Source organism: Physeter macrocephalus, chromosome 6, assembly GCF_002837175.3.
Source record: "Physeter macrocephalus isolate SW-GA chromosome 6, ASM283717v5, whole genome shotgun sequence".
Lineage (NCBI taxonomy): Eukaryota > Metazoa > Chordata > Mammalia > Artiodactyla > Physeteridae > Physeter > Physeter macrocephalus.
In genome coordinates, this window is record NC_041219.1 from 31,863,829 (window position 1) to 31,886,480 (window position 22,652).

At 39.3% G+C, this 22,652-nt stretch overlaps 2 protein-coding genes across 10 annotated transcripts in view; one reads left to right on the plus strand and one right to left on the minus strand.

The window, feature by feature from the left end:
• Positions 1 to 18,029, minus strand: part of IKBIP (IKBKB interacting protein) — a 20,432-nt gene extending 2,403 nt beyond the window's left edge. The window contains exons 1-3 of one of the 2 annotated variants that reach the window (XM_007124806.2): positions 17,480 to 18,029; positions 11,261 to 11,378; positions 4,012 to 6,461 (exon numbers count right to left, since the gene is read on the minus strand). In XM_007124806.2, the coding sequence (XP_007124868.1) occupies positions 5,625 to 6,461; positions 11,261 to 11,378; positions 17,480 to 17,655 (1,131 nt within the window). In that variant the 5' untranslated portion in view covers positions 17,656 to 18,029 and the 3' untranslated portion in view covers positions 4,012 to 5,624. Of the gene's footprint in view, positions 1 to 4,011; positions 6,462 to 11,260; positions 11,379 to 17,479 lie in introns of those variants that run through there. The other variant, XM_007124807.3, reaches the window with a different exon arrangement.
• Positions 16,870 to 22,652, plus strand: part of APAF1 (apoptotic peptidase activating factor 1) — a 122,808-nt gene continuing 117,025 nt past the window's right edge. For 6 of the 8 annotated variants that reach the window (XR_003680114.1, XR_003680115.2, XM_028490475.2 and 3 more), the window contains exons 1-4: positions 18,138 to 18,266; positions 21,158 to 21,353; positions 21,485 to 21,671; positions 22,328 to 22,525. Coding sequence is in view for 6 of the 8 variants with exons in the window: in XM_028490475.2 (XP_028346276.1) it covers positions 21,216 to 21,353; positions 21,485 to 21,671; positions 22,328 to 22,525 (523 nt within the window). In the remaining 2 variants the exon portion in view is untranslated. Of the gene's footprint in view, positions 17,374 to 18,137; positions 18,267 to 21,157; positions 21,354 to 21,484; positions 21,672 to 22,327; positions 22,526 to 22,652 lie in introns of those variants that run through there. The other 2 variants (XM_024127488.3, XM_024127491.2) reach the window with 2 other exon arrangements.

Here is a 22,652-nt window from a genome sequence, read left to right on the forward strand (position 1 = left end):
GAACCCGTGTCCCCTGCATCGGCAGGCGGACTCTCAACCACTGCGCCACCAGGGAAGCCCCTATTGTATTTTTAATATTTGAATTTTTATTGCATTGTGCCATCAGTTAATAAAGTTAAGAGGGAAAGGGGAATATTAAAGTGTTGATTATAGTGATAAGATGGGTAAGTATCATAAACAATACAAAATTGAAAATTAAAACATACACGCGTGAGGTCTATCCATGTTGTCACAAATGGCAGGATATCCTTTCTCAAGGCTGAATATATCAATGTAACAAAGTATCTATCATGTTGTACACTTTAAATTTACACAATGTTATATGTCAAATTTATTTAATTAAAAAAATAAAACACATAGGAATTGTCAGGTTTCAATTAAGTTTCAATCAGAAGATTAACTTAAGCCTGTGCGCTGTATGCTAAACTATGAAGAAAAAAAAATTAAAGAACAAATGTAAAATATATTGTCAAAGCCTGTGTTGTAACACAGATATACATTGTGATTACATTGAAAAAAGGAATCCCATTTATAACATGTAAGTCAGTTGTTCCACTTTTGCACATATAACTTTCAACTTGTTTTCTAGGAACACATTGTTTTAAAGTGGAGATTGTCTATAGCTTTCTACTAACAATCAAAACCAGCTTGATTCAACAACGTTTACTGTGCTGATATGTGCTAGTATGATCAGGAACTGACTGCTTTCAGAAAGTTTGTCACTTAGTTTGGGAAAGAAAATGTCAGTAAATGGATTATTTAAAATTCAGAAAAAATAAGGAATCAAAAACAAATACGCAGGTTGAAAAAAATTTTTACAAAATAAAAAATGCAGTTTAAAGACATCGTTTTTTCCAAAATAATTGTATTTCTTCAATATGTTTTTTATGAATCATCTTTCTTAAACTGCCTTTGCCTGGTTCACTCAGGTAACCTGTTGGGGTTATTTTGGTAACATTAACTTAGTTTTACTTAATAAATATTTAATATGCTTGGAATATTATTTTTACGGCAGCTTAAAAAAGGAGCAGTCATATAATTGCAAAGAAATGACAATCTGAAATGGGGCAGTAGAAAAGTTAATTCAAAGCATCAATACCCCCTTCTTGCCCCATCATATATATTTGGTTCCAAAATATATTTTAGGATTTTTCTCAATAGGTTTATGCTACGTTGATTAGTGGTGGGGATGGTGGCCCAAAATGTTTGTTTGTTTGTTTTTGGTAGAGAAGTTAGACTGTGAAAAAATTATCATGGGTATGACAGTAACGAATAGCCACAAATAGGAAGGAAATCAAGGCAGAGAGTGCAAAACCTTAAGTTTTATTTTTTAGGGGAAGGTTTTGCAATAAATTGTATTTGCTGAAAGATATTTTCAAAGGTAAAAGGAGAGGGCTTACTTTCATCTATTTCATTACTAGGTTATCATTTATTAATGTATCTAATCTGGTAGAGATAGCTTAACAGCATTAAACAATTAAGATATCTCAGAAAGGGCTAAATTTATTCTTAGAAGTATAAGATCATTAAGAAACTGTTAGTAAGCCTCTGTCACACTTGGTAGGCTATAAAAGCAATTTATTACTAACTTCTATTAGTCTTCACTAAAATAGAAACTCAATACAGTATAGGAATAGCCTAGAAATTGTTTCACTGAATTATGTTTAAAGATTACATAATGGCTTGTTTAAGCTATTTGCCTAAGATGAACAGAAGAGTTGGAGTCTACTGGTAGCTCGAAAGATTCACCCAGTAATTTGAATACGTACTAATATTCCTATTCCTATCATATGAGCAAGGTACTAAGCTAGATGCTGCCCTGCAATGTTAAATGTTGTCTGGATCTACAAGCAAAACAACGTGAGTCAAGGGAATGATTTGTGGATCCAATCAGCCTTCCAAAAACTTTGCTAAAGGATCTTTGAACTGTACTAAGGGACCTGGAAATTTTATTGACCTCTAAAGTTTAAAACCACTTAAAGCCAGGAGAGATTTTAGAAATTATTTGGTACAATTCCTTCATTTTACAAATTAAAAAACTGAGCCCCAAAATAAAGTGCCCAAGAACACAGAGTCAGTGGCAAAGCCTAGATTAGAAGATTCCAGTCTAGGGTTTTTTTGTCCTCCACTGCTTTCTCACTCTTCCCTAAACATTTTTTGATTCTTTCTTATGCCCAAGGCCCAAGTAATTTTAGGTCACAGTTACAACTTTTGAGGGACTTACAGTCTAATTTAATGGCAACATAGTAGTGGGCACATTTGACTGAATTATAGCTTTCTGAATTCTCAAGATAGTTCTACTGACAGCTGATTTCCTGTGATTTTTTTTTTTTCCCTCCCTGGTTGAACAGCAGCAGGTTGCACTGTTTAGTGGGAGGTCAGTGGCCTCTGGAATTGGACAGACTCAGCAGTGTGATTGTAAGATTCCTAATCTTGCTGAGCCTCAATTTCCTCATTTGTAAAAGGGGTCTCATAGCTGGCAGAGCTGTGGTGAGAATCTGTGATGACACATGCAAAGTGCCTAGCACAATGCCTGGGACAGGGTAGATACTCAATACATGGAGCTGTTAGGATGATGACGAATATAGGCCTCCTAGCAGTGTGACACATAATAGGCTCCAAAATGTCGGTTCTATCCTTCCCTGCTCTGTAAAGCTGGGATGGAGCATTTTGATTTGTGTTAAATTAGTAGTTCATAGCTGAAGTGACACAGATACTGGGTGAATTTGCAGAGCTTTTGCCAACTGTGCAAATATGAGGTAAATCATCTACAGAGAAATACATTTAAAAAATTATGTTTGGTGAATATGACATCACGTTAATCTTTGGTCAAGATTATAGATTCACACGAAGACCTACAATTAGATTAAAATTAAAATAATGCCGGGCTTCCCTGGTGGCGCAGTGGTTGCGCGTCCGCCTGCCGATGCAGGGGAACCGGGTTCGCGTCCCGGTCTGGGAGGATCCCACATGCCGCGGAGCGGCTGGGTCCGTGAGCCATGGCCGCTGAGCCTGCGCGACCGGAGCCTGTGCTCCGCAACGGGAGAGGCCGCAGCAGAGGGAGGCCCGCATACCACAAAAAAAAAAATTAAAATAATGCCATTGGGAATTCCCTGGCGGTCCAGCGGTTAGGACTTCAGGCTTTCACTGCCAAGGGTGTGGGTTCAATCCCTGGTCAGGGAACTAAGATTCTGCAAGCCGCATGGTGCAGCCAAAAAAAAAAAAAAAAAGCCATTAACTTTGTATCTTACAAATTTAGTTTTCTATCAATCCATACAGGCTAATAAATCAACATTTTTCATTATAAAATATAAAAATACACTTAGTCAACAGCTTCTCATCTTTAGGCAAAATTTAAGGAAATATTACTACAAATATACTTTTTAACTTTACATCGAAGGGTTAAGAAAATTAGGTGTTTGTTTTGTAAAAGTGATTTATATGTGCTAATTAAAAAAATGGACACTACTCTCTATCAGAAACTTAATGTAAAATTTATTATTAATTACAAAGATACAAAAATGTGTCTTAGGATATGGTAATCTTCCTTAAAGGAAAATCTAACAATGTAATTTAATATTTGATACACAGGAAAGTTTTTGAAATTTCAAGTATCTGTGTTAAATAAATGAATTTAAGAAACAGAGGAAGACAAACTAGGTACATCTAAATCTCTCTAGTGACAATTTTTTATAGGAAAACCCCTGAAAAAGGAATATATACATGTGTACATACATGTACACAATATTTTCTCATGAAATACTTGTAGAAGGGCAGTTTTTGTTTCCCTTGTAATTGTCACTGTAGAGCACAGTGGCCACCTTATTTCCATTTATTTTCTGTAACCATTACTATGGCACATACCCTAGTTAATAATAATGAGGTATCAAATCTGATGACACACCAATAAATAAATAAATAAATAAATAAATAAATAAATAAATAAAAATAAAGAGTACAAGAGATCACATATGCCCTGGCAGGATGGAGGTTGAAACGACAAAGTTCCAGTTAACTTTATAATCGATTTTATTAGCGTGAAAATAAAAGCAAACAAATACAATTTTGTTAGTGCACACAGACAAGAATTTACATATTCAGAAGTCAAGAAATTTAATGTTAATATTCCAGAAATTAATGCTATGCCTATGACCCATGCTATCTACCATAGGCCTTCCTAACCCCAAAGTAGAACTTATATGGGATTTTTCAAAAAATGTACAGATTTACATAATAAAACCACCTGACCACAACTATCTTTTGTAACTGACTTCTTTCAAGTTCTTTGTGTTTAATTCCACTGAAATTGCATTATAAAACTGGGACTATAGTTGGTTATTGGCAAGAAGAAACATGTTGTTAGAACAGTACTTTCAAATGCGGTTAACTCAGTTTTCTCAACACCAACCTTGGACACCCTTGATACATCAGTTTACCAATAAAAGTGTTGTGTGCTGCCCCAAACTTGCACATTTCCGATTATCATTATTGCAAAAATCTGTCTAGACCTCCCCTTAATTTCATCTCAATATGTCCATGTCTTATTCCTTGTGACTCTATTATATAATTTTGTGTAAAATAAAATCACTATGTAAAACAAATTTGGTTGGGTAATTAGTTTGGGGACTCTAAAATAATGACATATTTTAGTTACCATAATTATCACATCATATCTCATTATGCTGCTTTTTCTTCTTTAAAATAGGCCACAGGCTTATTAGTGTATTTTTATTGTAAGTAGAATAATTTATCTAGAGATCATGTACCTAGCAAACTCAAGAGTCTGTAACACAGTTAGAACCTTAAAAAAAACAAAAACAAAAAACGCCCAGGTATACAAAGATATTCCCAAAGTCCATACTTCACAGGATGCACACTTAATTCATAGGGAAAGCTTTCAAAAATAACACATTTACTCTTTAAAAAAATTTCTTACAAGTATCTATAACAGTTTAGAACCTTAACAAAAAGTAAAAATGTTTCCCAGTCTCCATAGTTTTCAAAAAGTGCATATTAATTCATAGCAAAGCATTCCAGGCTCTCACTCAGGCATGTTATCTTTTATTTTAGACAAAATTCCTATGAACTTGGTTGTCTGGATTCTTAGCCTGCAGTAAATTGCAAAGGAAATGAAAAACTGGCTGAGGTGAACACATTACTGATCAACCTGACAGTAAGATCAGGTCAGGGGGTCACTTTTTCAGGTGACAGAAAAGGTATAAGAAATAGAAGGTTTGAAAAATAGCAAACTGGGGTTGAGTGAGGAGGTAAACACCCCTCAATAGCTCCTAGGGACATTAATATATTTGGGTCCAATAGGACATGAAATTCACAATAATGTCCATTAATTATTAGAAAAACATTTAAAAATATTAAGTATATTGCTTCAAAAAAGTAGAGAAATATATATTTTAGAAATGTTTCTATTTAAAATGGTGAAAATGAAATAAGTTTTATTGCTTAAAAAGATAAGGTTTGACTCTCTGGATAACACATTTGTGTGGATACCTCACTTATTTTCCAATAATGTAGGGTAAAGTGAGGCATTATCAAAATAACTCAAAAGCATGGAACTAATCAGGTTATGTATAATAACGTGGTTCATCAGGATAAATGTAGTACATTCAAAAATCACTATCAATTCCTTTATTTTCTAGATTATATTCTTCTGGAGTCCCCTTTTCTCTTGTACTTGAATATACTATAAAATCATGAACTTTTCCTTTTAGAACATCCAGTTCATTCTGCATCTTTAATATGCTATTATCATACTGAATTCCTTCAAGGGTTTTCTGCATCTCCATTATTTCAGATACTGCTTTCAGCATATCATCTTCCATATTAAACATCTGAAGAGTCAAGTCTTCCATTTTCTTTTCTGTCCCTATCAGATCCTGAGAGACTCTGAGAACAGAGCGAATAGCACTTTCAATTGTTGGCAAATGCGTCTTGCATTCTTCAGCTTTGGGTTCGTAGCTGGAAAGTTTATTAGTCAGGTCTTCATCTCTGGCAAAGAGAGCATGCTGTTCCTCTTCTAACTTTCCAAGTGCTTTTGTGTCGGAGCCAAGCTGCTCCTCTACTCGCAGAAGATCCTCTTCTTCTTGTCTTTTTATAGTTCTAATATTTCTTAGTGTGCTATCTTCCAAATCTTTTAGCCTTTCCGTGAGCAATTTTATTTCTTGTTCAGCTGAGTTAATTTGGACAGTAACTTGAGAATGTATATGTTTTGATTCTGATTTGAAAATGTCTGTATTAACATTCATTTCTTCTAGGCTTCTCTTCCAGAAATCTGTAACGTTCTGGAATTTCTCATTAAGGCTTTGCATCTTTTGAGTGAGCATCTCTTCACTATTCTGAATGTCATGCATGATACTTTGGAGGCTGGATACTTCCTGCTCAAACTGGGTCACCAAAGACATGGATGATGTAGCTTCCTGCAGGATACTTTCAGTAGTTGCAAGCTGCATTTATAACACAAAACAATTCCCAAGGCTACTTAATAACTTTTATATTAGGGAAACACACTTTAACAATCACTTGCCAAGTTCAAATTCTGAAGATGTCTAAAATATCCAAATACATAAGAATCATACAGACAAAAACAATTGTTACATATTTAAGTTGTTAAAAACATGTTTTAAACACATTTAATAGATTAGCACTATGGTAGAAAAATACGGTTGTCCCTCATCCCTAGGTATCCACCTGTGGGGCATTGGTATTCCTGTGGATACCAAAATCCATGGGTGCTCAAGTCCCTCATGTAATATTTGGATGGAGAACCCACAGATACGGAGGGCCAACTGTATACATCTGAACTTATAATCCTAAATATTTGTGCATTTTCATGGAGGGATATTCAAAAGAAAAATAATGTTAAAGAAGCCTGAAGTATATCACATTTCCTTCTTTTTTTATTCCAATGGAAAGCAACTTAGCTGTCATTTTAATAGTTATTTGGCTTTTTAGAAACTGACTTAGTTATAAAATTTGTTAACTTTCCTAAGTTCTATGATTCTGGAAGACTTTCTGCCTGAAAAAAAAATTTGTTGACTGACCTCTTGCAGAAGAGGTACCAGAATCAGATCTTATAACTATCACAAAGGCAAAAAGTGAATAAAAAATCAGTTTACAGAGACAACTGATGTCAAACAGTAAAGTGTTCTAAGTATCTATAAATTATGGTAAGCTCCTAGCATCTCCGAAAATGTCCAGAATATAGAAGAACCAGGTTGTGGACCTCTTTCTTAGCCTACACTCACACAAAGATAACAGCCTTAGAGACTACAGGAAGGCCTAGAAATGATCATTAATTTATCAAATGTTTGCAGCATTATGTTGAAGACATAATACTGTACAAGACACAGTTCTGCCCTTAAGCAGCTTAGTTTAATTGGGGAGAAAGCGAAGTCTACATGCGCTGTGACAGGGAAAGAGCTATGGAAGCACTTACATAGGGCAATCCAAACCGAACTTCGATGATCAAGGAAAATACTATAGAAATAGCTGCTTCTAATAGCTGCTTCTAGTTACTTCCTCTAAATCATCCTACACACTACAGCCAGATTTAAGGTTTTAAAAACTGCTATGTACATCATGGTACAACATTAAAAACCCCTTAACGTTTCCTAACACTTCTAGGAGGAAGTCCCAAATTCCATAACTTCTCTATATGTTAGCCTTCCTTCCTCTTTGTCTAGCTAAGTTCTGTCCTTCCTTCAAGGCTCAGACCAGGTCTCAGGTCTTCAGTGCAGCATTCTTCCATGACCCTAGCCATGAGAGCCTGAACTCCTGTAGAATCGATCATATTACATATTTGCCACTTATTTGGCATTTAGCGCATATAATTCAAGAATTCTTGAGTGTTCGCTCTGTGCCAGACCTTGTGCTAGACACTGGATATAAAAACAAAGATAGGGGCTTCCCTGGTGGCGCAGTGGTTGCGCGTCCGCCTGCCGATGCAGAGGAACCGGGTTCGCGCCCCGGTCTGGGAGGATCCCACATGCCGCGGAGCGGCTGGGCCCGTGAGCCATGGCCGCTGAGCCTGCGCGTCCGGAGCTTGTGCTCCGCAACGGGAGAGGCCGCAGCAGAGGGAGGCCCGCATACCACAAAAAAAAAACAAAGATACAGTATAGTCCCTATACTGATGAATTAGCCAGGAGAAGCTATGAGAGCTTCTAAATTCCTTAGGGGAAGAGACCATGTTTTATGCCTTTTTGTAGTCCCCATATCTCAGGGTATAAAGAACATGTTTCTTGATATTAAGGAAGAAGAATGGCCAGAAACCTCCTGGGTCCACCCCAATCAGGACCTGAAGCAGTTCCAGGTGATAGCTGGGAACAATGCATAACAGTATTGCTCTGAAACCTTGTTTAAAAATTATTTTTAATGTATACATGTAGCTATAATACAAGTTCCTTTAAAAACACCAACTATGAGAAATACTTGTACATTGGTGATAGTGTTATGTTTAGTTGTCTTATTAGCAGCATTTTGCAGAGACAAGCTTATCTTCATCCAAGGTAATTTCTTGTTTAGGCTGCTCACCAGAGCATCACTATAACCTGGAGGCAGTATAACCCAGGAGACTCCAATTATAAGATCAACTTTTCAGGATAACAAAGGTCTCGAGACTTAATCTGCAAACAATAAGTGACTAGTACACCACAATAGCTAGCATTTATGGGTTGCCATTAGAGTCTGTTTTTCATTTTTTACAAAAGTTAATATCTTTTTTTTTTTTTGCGGTACGCGGGCCTCTCACTGCTGTGGCCTCTCCCGTTGCGGAGCACAGGCTCCGGACGCGCAGGCTCAGCGGCCATGGCTCACGCGCACAGCCGCTCCGCGGCATGTGGGATCTTCCCAGACCAGGGCACGAACCCGTGTCCCCTGCATTGGCAGGCGGACTCTCAACCACTGCGCCACCAGGGAAGCCCCAAAAGTTAATATCTTAAATTTATTACTGCTTGGAAGTTTTCAAAGAGCTTGCATATATATTGTATCTCATCTGATCCTTACACAAATCTTGATATTCTCATTTAATAAATGATGAAATAGAGGCCAAGAGAAGTTAAAGTGATTTTTCCAAAGTCACACAGTTATGATGAGAGCCCATGTCTAGTTGTTTTCCCCTCCTATTGCATTAAGCTGGCCTTTAGGGCCAGCTTTGTAAAGAGGCAGCTATTGTTAAACTACTCCTAGGGCAGACTGGGAGAGAACGAACTACGTGAAGACAATATTTCTTGGATCCTAGGATGATATTTTAATTATCTGCTTCAAAGGCATTTATTTATTTACTTTTAATTGAAGTATAGTTGATTAACAATCTTATATTAGTTTCAAGTGTACAACACAGATTTACAGATTATACTCCATTTAAAGTTATTGCAAACAAATGACTATATTTGCCTGTGCCATAAAATACATCCTTGTTGCTTACAAAAGCATTTTTAAAATCTACATTAGTTTTATTAAAAACATTGCCCATTATAAAATTGGCCACGTAGTGGAAAGTAAGAAAAAAATGAATATTTTAATTTATGCATGGAGAAGCCCTTAGGTTTACATTCTCAGTCTACCAAACTGTAGATTTAATACAAAAAATTTAGGACAGGGACTTCCCTGGTGGCACAGTGGTCGAGAATCCGCCTGCCAATGCAGGGGACACGGGTTCGAGCCCTGGTCTGGGAAGATCCCACATGCCATGGAGCAACTAAGCCCGTGAGCCACAACTACTGAGCCTGTGCTCTAGAGCCCGCGAGCCACAACTACTGAGAGCCTGTGTGCCACAACTACTGAAGCCCGCTTGCCTAGAGTCTGAGCTCTGCAACAAGAGAAGCCACCACAGTGAGAAGCTCGCGCACAACGAAGAGTAGCCCCCACTCGCAGCAACGAGAGAAAAGCCTGTGCACATCAACAAACGCCCAACGCAGCCAAAAATAAATAAATTTTAAAAAAACCCCTTAGGACAGTGTTCCATCTTACAGCTGCTTAGGAATAATTAGATATTAGGAGAGGGAAACTAGAGGGCTATTGGGGAGAGGTACTGAGAGTGATAGCTGACAGGCCAGGCTCTAATCTCCTGTAATATTTGACTTCAAATTCTAATCATATGTTAAATCTTTGTCCTCCTTACCAGGTTCCAAGCTTGCAAGGCAGAGATTCACTAAAAGCATTTTCATTGCTGCCAAATTTTTCATTTAAAAAGGAAATCTTTCTTCAAAATTTGTTTTCAATAGCATTTAAGTACATGAAGTTTCTATCTCCTGGAATTTTTTCTACCATTACATTTGCTCTGATTAGAGGGCTTTCGATAACTATAGTTTCCAACCTGAGCCCTAGGCCAAAATACCAACTCTTGCAGTACCTTCCCAGAGGCCTCTAAACTCACCCTCCATGGAATTCACTGGCATGCATAAGGGATCATTTTAATCCATGATTCTTCTCTTCTTGGGGATTACAGGCTTATTCTGTGCATCAGGCTGCAGGGACTTAGGCTGTCTATTTCATTTCTATCTATTTTTGCAACATCTTTGCTTACCCTGGGGCCAAGCACAAATCCTTTTCTACCTTATCACTGCGTAAAGGCTCAGTGATGAACAAAGGAACAAACAAGCCATGTTTCCCAATGATAGCTTGGTCTCTGGTAGCCAGACAGCGCCCACATGATGACTTATTGGTTGCAGCTGACCTTCTCCTGAGACATGTGGTAGTTAAAAATTTTTTATCTGTCTCACATTTCTAAGAATCACAGTAGGAATGCACTTGTATTTGCAGCTTGAAGAAACACAACATAGACATGGATTTTAATTTTCATTTGTCTGTAAAAATCAATATTTATTTTAGGTTAGTCATTCTTATATGCATATGAATATATATGCTTACCAAGTGGAAATAAAGAAAAAAAACTGATGGATCTTAGTCCAAAAAGTGCTACTCCTATTTTAATTTTATATCTAAAAATCAATAATATTTTCAGTGCTCTAGATACTTGATATTTAAATAATTGAGGTAACGTCAATATGACAATATTGGTCTTTTTAAACAATAACATTTGTCATATATTAGAAAATTCTTGTCCTTTTGAAATGTAAGCTAAGTTGGATTAAAGGGAGAATGTGAAGAAGTAGGAAAACCAGTGAGAGTTAAAGTAGTAATGGTCTAAAAGGCAGGAAAAAAAGAATTTATCAACTGGGGTAGAAGGGTGGCAATGGGGAAGAAAAATGGTAAAATCTCCCCAAATATGCCAATTAATAATTACCTTTTCTGAAATTAAACTGATTTTACTTTGAAGCCCTTGGAATTCGTTGGTTTCCATTTTCAGTAACTGGTATTGGCTTTCCACCTTTGCAAACTTTTCCGACTGCTGAAATGCAAACCTGAAAAAGGGAAAAAAAAATCACTACTTCCTAACTCAAACCCATTTAAGTTCGGATGTTAAAGCAGTATTTTATGCCCACTTCTGGTAAGGACAACATAAATTCTGGTATAGGTAGTGGTAGCTTTTATAGGAAGCGAGGAGTGAGCACGCAGTCCAGTGGTTCAACAGCTTCACTGCATATTGGAGTCGCCTGGCAGCTTTACTTTTTAAATTTTAAATATTTATTTATTTTTATTTTTGGCTGCGTTGGGTCTTCGTTGCTTCGCCCGGTCTTTCTCTAGTTGCAGCGAGCGGGGGCTACTCTTCGTTGCGGTGCGCGGGCTTCTCACTGCGGTGGCTTCTCTTGTTGCAGAGCTCGGGCTGCAGGCGCGTGGGCTTCAGTAGCTGTGGCTCGCCAGCTCTAGAGTGCAGGCTCAGTAGTTGTGGTGCCCGGGCTTAGTTGCTCTGTGGCATGTGGGATCTTCCCCGACCAGGGCTGGAACCCCTATCCCCTGCATTAGCAGGCAGATTCTTCTTTAAAAAAAAAAAAAAAAAAAAAAATTATTTATTTGGCTGTGTTGGGTCTTCGTTGCTGCACGCGGGCTTTCTCTAGTTGCGGTGAGCGGGGCGTACTCTTTGTTGCGGTGCGCAGGTTTCTCATTGCCGTGGCTTCTCTTGTTGCGGAGCACAGGCTCTGGGCGCGCGGGCTTCAGTAGTTGTGGCACTCGGGCTCAGTAGTTGTGGCACGCGGGCTCTAGAGCACAGGCTCAGCGGCCATGGCTCACGGGCCTAGCCGCTCCGCGGCATGTGGGATCTTCCCAGACCGGGACACGAACCCGTGTCCCCTGCATCGGCAGGCGGACTCTCAACCACTGCACCACCAGGTAAGCCCGGCAGGCAGATTCTCAGATCGGGACACGAACCCGTGTCCCCTGCATCGGCAGGCGGACTCTCAACCACTGCACCACCAGGTAAGCCCGGCAGGCAGATTCTTAACCACTGCGCCACCAGGGAAGTCCCGGCAGGCAGATTCTTAACCACTGCACCACCAGGGAGGCCCTCACCTGGCAGCTTTAAAAAAGTGTAATGCCTGGGTCTTACCACAGAAATTCTGACTTAATTGGTTTGGGATGTGACTTAGATATTGTAACTTTTCAAATCTCCCAGCCAAGCTGACAACGACACGTTGACACTTTATTGTAAAAATGACTTCCACTGAAAGACAAACATTTAAAGATTCAAAACTCAACGGAGAGGTGACTGAATCAAACTCGTAAATATCATTAGGCTAACTGTTGTTTATAAAACTGTCCAAAACTAAAATGGAGTTTTTGCATTTTAAACAAATATTTACAATGTTGGATGAAATAAATTTCTTTTGATGATGGCTAATGTTTATTCTGAGATAACAGTGAATTAAGTAAGCCCAGGTTACATAATTAGTACAGACTGACTTCTCCTGTGTGTTAATATGAACTTTTAAACAAACTTCTGGTTATTAGAAAACACTATTATCCTAATTTCAAAGAAGGATGTGTAGACAATTCTTTTCTGACTGGCTATTTCATTCTTGGCTTTTAGGGACCAGCAGACAGAGATGAAGGAGAAAGACGGTCTAAAGAAATGTCTAATTTCAGGAACTAGTTTTATCATCCATTATTCCAGTGTTAACCTCATGGATTTATCCTATAGATCAGTGTGTTTATTTAGAATAAAATCATTATTATAAAAGGGATTTTTTATGAAGGTTGATCCACAAAAATTCATTACAGGACTTTGTTTTATTTAATCTTTTTAATGTTATCTCCACACTTCTCTTCAAAATTCAAATATTAAATCCCAGCAGTGCCTCCAAAAAAAAAATTCAAATATTAAGCAAAAGCTTGAAGAAAACTGTATCATATTAGTGACCATCTCTGATGATAATTTGTAGAGTTTTTTTCATGGTTAGCTTCTCACCAAAATAAATAAAATTCACCATTTCTATATATGAACAGTGCATAAAACAAAAAACAGTATAAAGTTTACTTAGTGCTAGTAATGAAAATAATCAACAGTGGTCTGGATGATGCTGAGTTAAAATACATTTGTTTTATTTTCACTTAGAAGTACCAGACACTACTCTAAGTGCATTATAAATATTAACTCATTTAACATTAAGAAGAGGATGATTTTTCTAGAAGCCAAAAATGTACACTGAGAGAAGGTGGTTTCAATTGTGAAACGCTAATTTTTGAAACTGGCATCCAGATTATGACCAAGGTGCTTTGTTTCCGTTTTATGAGTCAGAGGCATTTTCTAACAGGAGCAGTTCAAGACCTCCTTACTCCCTATCTTCCTTCGTTTAGATGAGACAACAATTAGGGTCTGCTAAGGGCTACAGCTTCTAGGAGAATAAAGGATTATAAACAATTCTGGACTAGGGATTTCTATTTCTAGGGTCTTGGCCTTTTTTTGGATTAATATCAAAGGTAGACAGCATATCATACTGGTTGAATGTGAAGCTAGGCAACTTTGGCTCTGTCATTTACTAGTTGTACAAGCACCTTGGGCAAGTTATTTAACCTACCTTTGCTAGTTTCCTCATCTGCAAAGTGGGGATAAAACTACTTAGTTCATAGGGTGTTGTAGAGATTATTAATAAAGCTCTTAAAGTGCCTTGAACATAAAACATCAACTATTCTCTTTACGTACCTTGGCCCTTTCTTTTGAATTGCTTTGCACAGCTGCTTTTCCCATCCCTCTGACAAGCCTAGAGTGGTAAAATGGATCAGGGCTCCCTTCTACTTAACACTTGATAGAAGCCCCAGGCCTGTCACACTTTGAACCAGGGTTGGGTTTATAGCAAAGGATGAAGTGAATGGATGAGACCCACTAATAGGAAAAGCAGCATTCTCTTACCCTGTTTTGGGGCCTCTTTTCACTATCATAGGTAAAGATCCTGAAGGTATGGATGTAGGAGAAAAGGACCCGGATTAATTGGCCACCTTAGTGTAGGCTTTACAAAGGGAATCTTCCTGACTTCTTCATAATCCACTGCAGTTTACAGAGAACTCATATAGATTCAGGGCCCTGTGGGAATAAACAATGCATTTTCTTGGAGTCTTGTCTCTGCATAGCTCCTTTAGGAGGCCTAGATGTCAGACAGCTGATGGAGGATTTATATATACAGGATTTTTCTCTGGCTCTGTTTCAACTTAGTAACGAGAAAGAGTCAGTACCCATTTAGCTCTATGTTTCATACAGCAACTTCATTTTCAGCATAATACTGAAAGTTCAGGAACACACAGACCATATTCCATTTTTAAAAATCAAGGTAATTAAAGGATAACTGTCTTTCAGATTAAACTCCACTAACAACAAAAGCTGAAAAATGGGGTTAGCCAAGATTTTACTGTATAAACGATTTATAGAGAAAGTTGTATTAGATAGAGAAAACCCTGAATTATCTGATGGTTGAAAGAGCTTTTGACTTCTGATACATAATTATCACAAATGCTATGACAAACTTTTATAAAGGCAATTAAAAAATCTGTTGAAATTTCCAGAAGAAACTTAAAAGTTTTACAATGGAACTTCTAGTTGACTAAATTTCTATGTAATAAGCTTTTAAGGTTTTGTCTTGTTTAGTACCTTCATAACTTTTAAAAACTTTTTGAAAGCAGAATGTCTTCAATCTCTTACGTGGAAAATTTCCTTAAAGAGTTTATAAATGACGTATGCAAACCAACACTCAGGCCCTATAGTTCTGGGCAACTGTTATTTCCAACATCTTATTGTCAAGCTGACAGAAGATGATTATCAGGACTTTGTTTAATAGAGAGAAGATGTTCAAGTACCACCCTTTTGTTGCATTATCTCTGTTTATTTTCCAAACAAGGATCCAAAGACTAATGGTTTGAAGATACTGAAATAGTGATGCCGTGAAATCAACCTCGGACAGTGCAAGGGTTCAAATCTCTGCCCTAACTTAATCAGACAAAATTAGAGTACTCCTAAGCTGTATTTAGGCACATATATTCGATTTTGTATTTTAACAACCAGAACAGTGTCAGTACAATAGCATACAATAAAGATTTGATAGACCAATCTTTAGGTGCTAATCCTAGTGGTAAAAATGTCAGTGGCTTAGTTATAATTCCAGTGTGCTTTTTAGTATTTTGAGATGCTAAATGTTTGCATTTTATTTAGAAAATTCCCAAATTTACCACGAATACATATTTGCTATAGTGACCAAAGTATTTATACTTCAACTCGTCGCAAAAGATTTCACAAGAGCAATTAACAGTCATTTAACAACAATCATTGAATCTGCCCATTTTAGAAATAATCTTTGAGCATTGTTTTATTATTTCGCAAAGACACAGTTCAAATAAAATCTTCCTACTTGAATATAACTTGTTTGTATCTTTACTGCAGGCACTAACGGTAAATTCCTGAGCTGAGGTGTCTGCTTTTCAATACTTGTTTTCCTTTACAGATTCCTGTTAGTGTGTTTTCCCAGGACAGTAACTAAATTATTGAAAAGTTGAGCATTTTCTGATGTAATTTATCTCATATGAATATGAATCTTTGGATGAGAATTAACAAATTCAGTAACTAAAACCAGTTGTATTAGGTTCTAGAAAGAAGCAACATATATATTTTAGCCTACTAAGTTCTAGTACTGAATAACTTTCCTAGCACAAAGTTTTTGATTTACCTGAAGAAGGTCATGCAATTTAAGACAATTTAAAACAGTAAATTCTGTACATTTATTCTTTTAATATCAAAATATTCCATAAACAAATATATTAGTAAAATAACAATTTATCTCTTTTTGAAGAGAATATTTAATAATCAACATTTCACTTTATTGTAACAAATCTTTTTATTGACTGACTGAGGATGAATCATCAGTATACTTCAAAATTTACTAGCATCAAAAATGTTCTAGGACTTCCCTGGTGACGCAGTGGTTAAGAATCCACCTGCCAATGCAGGGGACACACGGGTTCGAGCCCTGGTCCGGGAAGATCCCACACGCCGCCGAGCAACTAAGCCCGTGAGCCACAACTCCTGAGCCTGCGCTCTAGAGCCCGCGAGCCACAACGACTGAGCCCGCATGCCGCAACTACTGAAGCCCGTGTGCCTAAAGCCCGTGCTCCACAACAAGAGAAGCCACTGCAATGAGAAGCCCGCTCACCACAGTGAAGAGTAGCCCCCGCTCACCGCAACTAGAGAAAGCCCGCCCGCAGCAACGAAGACCCAACGCAGCCCCAAAAAGGAAAAAAATGTTCTAGATGAGAGGACATCCAGGGTTGCTTCTAGAATCCAATTATTCTTTAAGATAAATAGCTACCTTCTAAATACTTCAAAAATCAGTGAAAATGGAGGAGAATTCTAAAGAGTCAGTCTTGTTATTAAAACGAAATAGGTTAATCCTAAAGAATACGATTGAGGAAAACAAAATAAGTTGGTTTTAAGGTTATTTCTTAATATTCATCTTTCCTATGACATCAATATATCGCTATTTGCTTGGTTTAAAAACTATAAGTTTTTAGTTTCAGGTGAACAAAAGTGTTATACTAAAACTCAATCTGTAACTTAGGAATAGATTTAACGCATGCACAATAACCAAAATATGAGCTATCCTCCAAAACTTGTTATTATCATGAACGTTTGTTGCTTTAAGATCATAAAGAATTCTTTTAAGGTTGCAAACGTTGCCACAAGGCATTTATGGGGTGGGGCAAATTTGTCCCAAACACACAGCGGACAGGAAGTAACGGGTTCTAAAAACGGGAAAGCTTCTGTCCTGTAGCAGGCGCTTAATGAAATTTGGCCGAATCTGCATTTCTTAATGGTTGACGTCCCTAAACCTTGGCCTCAGCTCCAGCTAGGTGATCGAGGCACGCCAGCAGTACAAAAGGAAAATGAATTACGAGAAACGAGTGAAAGGAAAAATAAAGGTTGGGCCGTCCCTTCCTTGGGGTCGATGCTGAGGAACAGAAGCCGCAACCGTGGGGCTAGAGGTTAGCGGGACGCCGAGCCGGGCGGGGCCGGGCAGACGCGGGACCTCGAGAAGAGAGGGCGACCACGGGAGGCCGGACACGGCCCGGGCGGCCTCGGACCACTTACCAGGCCAGGCCCAGGCATGTCCCCAGCGACAGAAGGCTCACGCCGGTCCGGGGGTCCGCCCAGCCCCCGCCTCCACCGCTCCGAGCTTCGGGGCTCTTCCCGCCCTCGCTTCGCTTCCCAGGCTCTGCTGGGGCTCCCTTGGGCGCCGACCTCTTCCGGCTTTTCACCTCAGACATGTCTGGAGGTCCTGAGGATGACAAACCCGGGGCTGCCTCTTCACCCTGGTGTAGCGGGACGTGGCCTCCTCAGCCTCCGTGGGAAGGCTCGGCGGTGACCGCGCCCCGTTTCAGACTTGGCACCGCCCAGAAACCAAACCCCTTCCTCTCCCGGCCATCCTCGCTGCTCCACAGCGTCTCCCTGCCACCCGCTTTCTAGTTCCTCCAGCTGGGGTAGGCGGCAATCCTACTTCCCCAAACCTCTGCGTTAACGCTGCAAAACCGAGGAAACCGTGACTCCCAGGCGTCTGCAAGCCGCCGGGACGCGGGGGGAGCGGGGCGGGGCGGGGCAGCGCGCGTCACGTCGAGCGCGCCGCCGCCTCGGTCCGCCCTTCGTTGGAGCGCGGCGTGCCCCAGTTGGTGCGGCGGAGGCTTTTTTGTGCGCGCGCGGGCACAAGCCGGCGCTGGAGCGCGCGCGGCGACTGCCGCCTGGAGGGGTTCCGGGTGTGTTTATTGGCATGCGCGGGCCCGCGTCGTCCCAGCGGGGCGGACTGGCGGGTTTTGACTGCTCCACGGTCCTGAGGCGGAGACGCTGGCTTTATTCCTGGGCAGAAGGCGTGAGGGAGCCGGAGGTGAGGCGTCTGGGCTGTCAGCGACCCGCGAGGACTTGAAGTAGACGCGGCGGCGTCCGGAGTGGCTCCGGGCTCCCGCCCGGGTGCAACTGCAGCAGGAGGGAGGGAACGACAGTCCGAGTGGCCCTCCTTCCTTTGTGTCTGGGTTGGAATACTCACCTCGGCGCCCCGGGACTGCGTGGGCCGCCTGCGGGGGTGACGCCTCCTCCGCAGGTCGGAGGTTCCCGGGGGTCTTAAGGTACTCCCCGGCTGCGGAGGCTCAGGTGGGACACCTGTGAGGCCCCGACCTGCTCCCGGGCTGTGGCCCGAGCCCCGAATTTCCTTTCGGAAGTCCCGTTGCCTCCCCTCACCTCTACCTTGATTTTCCGGTCCGTCCCTGCAGGGCTTCTCTTCCCAGGGAAGACCCAGGTGCGAAGGTTTGGGTAACTTTGCGGCTCGCTTTTCTCTCCGAACCCGGTTCTTCGGAGGTTCAGTAGTCGATTTTAGAGACTCAGAATTCTGGGTCAAGGAATAGTTATTAATCATTCTGATACTGTACCAGGAAGTGAAATTATCTAAAGAGGAAATGGTCAACTATTACGGTTTTCCTGGATGAAATTGTACTTTATATTTCATAAGCCTGGAGAGTCCTGACTTTACATGTTGATGTGGTTACGAAAGGTGGGACACTGCGAATTTGTTCAGAATATCTAAATGTGTGCAGAGTTAAAAAACGTATAAAACTTAACGTCTTTAGTTTTAATAGGGCTAGGTAAAGTTGGAAACTAGTTTCAGGTGGTCAGAGTGTGTCTTGCCTTAGCTATTGGACAAAAGCTAAAAAGTTCATTTTTGTTTTGTCAAATAGAGTTTTATTACTGAAAAGTTAAGGGAAGTTTTATGTTTTAATATGATTTTTAAAAATTAATTTATTATTTATTTTTGGTTGCATTGGGTCTTTGTTGCTGTGCGCGGGCTTCTCATTACGATGGCTTCTCTCGCGTAACACGGGCTGGGTAGTTGTGGCTCGCAGGCTCTAGAGCGCAGGCTCAGTAGTTGCGGCGCACGGGCTTAGTTGCTCTGCGGCATGTGGAATTCCCCCCGGACCAGGGCTCGAACCCGTGTCCCCTGCATTGGCAGGGGGGTTCTTAACTACTGCACCACCAGGGAGGTCCGGGACGTTTTATGTTTAACTTGAGATCATAAAAACGTTAACATTTAAAAATGACCATAGCCTTGATCGTAACCATAACCTTTTCTTTTATCAATTAGTTTCATGCCAGTACTGGGCATTTTGTGAACCTTGACAAACATAGGCAAATGCTCTATTTACCTGTGTTTGAAAGTGACACATTCGGTGGTACTTTTTATAGTCATTATTGATTAATGAAGCTTAATGATTATTGCTCCTCTTCTGTGTGCTCAAAATTACTTGTGCTTATCTCTTGGCGCTTAGTACATCACATTATAATTATCTGTATTTTACTCTCCTACCAGGTTGTGAATTCCTTCAGGGGTATGATTTAATCTCTGTAGATTCAGGGCCTGACACATAGGAGGGGCTCAAATGCTTATTGAATGAGTATATAAATAAACACATTTAGACGCTCACTGTATTACATTGGATAGATTCTGTTTAAAAACTTGCAAATGTTCTGATCTGGGTTTTATACCTATTGAAAAATTTGCATCATATTTGAAATAAAGTCGGTAGGAACTTAAGAGTATTATACTGTGAAGAATCTTATTCTTTGTGTTCTCCTAGTCTAAGAAATGACATCAGAGGATATTTTCTGTTGCTTTGTCATAGTTAGCAGCTCAGCTGAAAAATTAGTGGAGTAAGCACATGAGAAATGTGTTTACCAATGAAGACCTACCAGCTGACACCCATCTTGAGTGAGAACTAATACTCAATACCAAGAACGCTCTATTTAGTCTTAATGATGGTAAAGAAATCAAGTAGTTTATAAATATTGGGACTTTAGTATGACCATTGTTTATAAAATCTTAACTTAAAAGAAGTTTTAAAATTGTACAAATGATAATGTGTATTGAAAAAAAATTAAGAGTATAGAAAAGAAGAAAAAAGAATGGGGGAAAATTCCCCCCAAATCTTGCTACTTGGAAGTAACCCAAACATTTTGTTGAACAGACTTCTAAACATCTCTCTATACATTTATATGAGACCAACACATATTTTGTGCTATACATGGTATCATATTTAAATTTTTTTCAATCAGTGATGTGTCATGAGCACCTTTCCATGTCAGTACATGGAGGTGTCTTATTTTAAATGGTTGTATAATATTCCATCTTATGTACATACTCTAATTTTTTTAATCCATACTCTGAATGATGGGCATTTAGGTTGTTTTAATATTTTTATCTTACCTAAACACTCTCTATTAACCTTTTTTTGTGGATATTTTTGCATACATATATGAATATCTCTCTGAGGTAAATTCCTAGAAGTGGGATTTCTGGGTTAAAGAGAATGCTTACTTTAAACACATCTTACCTTATATAGCCTTCCAGAAAAGTTGCATCCACTTTGTACTCTCCTCAGGTATCTTAAAAGAATACCCATTACCTCACACCTTTGAAAGCATTAGATTTTGTTTATTTAAAAAAAATCTTTGCATGTCTGGCTGATGAAAGTCCAGTGGGGAAAGCCAGGACATAGATGAAGCCCAGGGGAGGACAGAGTGACCGGTGGTGCAGACAGCCTGCTCATTTTCTTTTCGGTGTCCCCCTTCCGTCCTCCTTTCTGTGGGCGGACACGTAGGAGAGTTTAAATAAACTCTGTTTAAATAAATAGGAAAAAAAAAATCTTTGCAAAAGAAGTCATATTTTCTTTACATTTTTTCATTACCAGTGAGGTTATACATCTTTTCATGTCTTTATTGGCTTGACAGATATTTTGATGTTTGCCTGTAGCTCATGGTTGACAGAGAAGGAAAAATTTGAGGGAGGATGGATGCAAAAGCTCGAAATTGTTTGCTTCAACATAGAGAAGCCCTGGAAAGGGACATCAAAACATCCTACATCATGGATCACATGATTAGTAATGGAGTTTTAACAGTGTCGGAGGAGGAAAAAGTAAAAAATGAGGTAAAGCCGTCTGAGGCAGTCTATGCTTTCTTAAAAATTTTTAGAATTTATTTCAAAACTTGTACTGGTCTCCACTAATTTATGTTGCAAATATATTCTTTGTAGTATACTAAACTACTTTTTTTTTTTAGCCCACCCAACGGCAACGAGCAGCTATGCTAATTAAAACGATACTTGAAAAAGATAATTATTCCTATATATCATTCTACAATGCCCTGCTACATGAAGGGTATAAAGATCTTGCCGACCTTCTCCATGGTGGCATTCCTGTCATCTCTTCTTCCAGTAGCAAAGATTCAGTTGGAATAACTTCATATGGTTTGTATCCATGATACTTTCTATCATAAAGGCTCCGTTGCTGCAGTTTTGTCTTATTGTAGATGAAATCTGCTAGAGAGACTGATCAGTTCACTGAATCATGCATGTGAAAAAATTATCGTTTTCCAATTCAAATATTTTTATTTGCATCTATGTTACCTCTCTCATTTCCTTGCCCAGTGAACTATCTACTGCTGAGGTAATAATATACATACCATAATTTTTAGAGATAATAGGGCAATTTATAGGCCTTTATTTAAGTTCTTCAGTTTTGTGTTTATCAAGTTCAAGCATAGGAAAGAATAAGAATCTTTAGAAATATGTGTTCTTGAAAGCAATTCCATATTCTTTCCTTTACACTCTCAGTCTTTAGTATGAGAAAAAGATTGGCGAGTTAGGTAGCAATAGGGTGAGTAAGGGCAGATACAGATGGAGATTTTCATTGTCTTTAGTCATCTTGAGAGGTATATGTTTGCTTTCGTTCTGGGTGTTCTGAGAAATCAAAGTTGAAGTTAATATGCTAGCCACATTTTCTTACTTCTCTTGGAAATTCTGAGGCTGAGACCTCAGCCTTGCTCTCTTTGGTTTTTATGGTATTACTTGAGTAACCATTTCAGAGTTCTCTTCATTCATGCTTGTTTTGTTTTGGATTTCAGTCAGGACAGTCCTGTGTGAAGGTGGAGTACCACAGAGGCCCGTTGTTTTTGTTACTAGGAGGAAGCTAGTGAATGCAATTCAGCAGAAGCTCTTCAAACTGCGTGGTGAACCGGGATGGGTCACCATATATGGCATGGCAGGTTGTGGGAAGTCTGTATTAGCTGCAGAAGCTGTTCGAGATCATTCTGTCTTAGAAGGTAAGTTTTGATTACCATTGCTGGCTAAGAAGATATTGCTTAGGCATTGCATTAGTTTCCTGTTGCTGCTGTAACAAATTACCAAAACTTTTGGGGGCTTAAAACAACACAAATTTATTATCTTGAA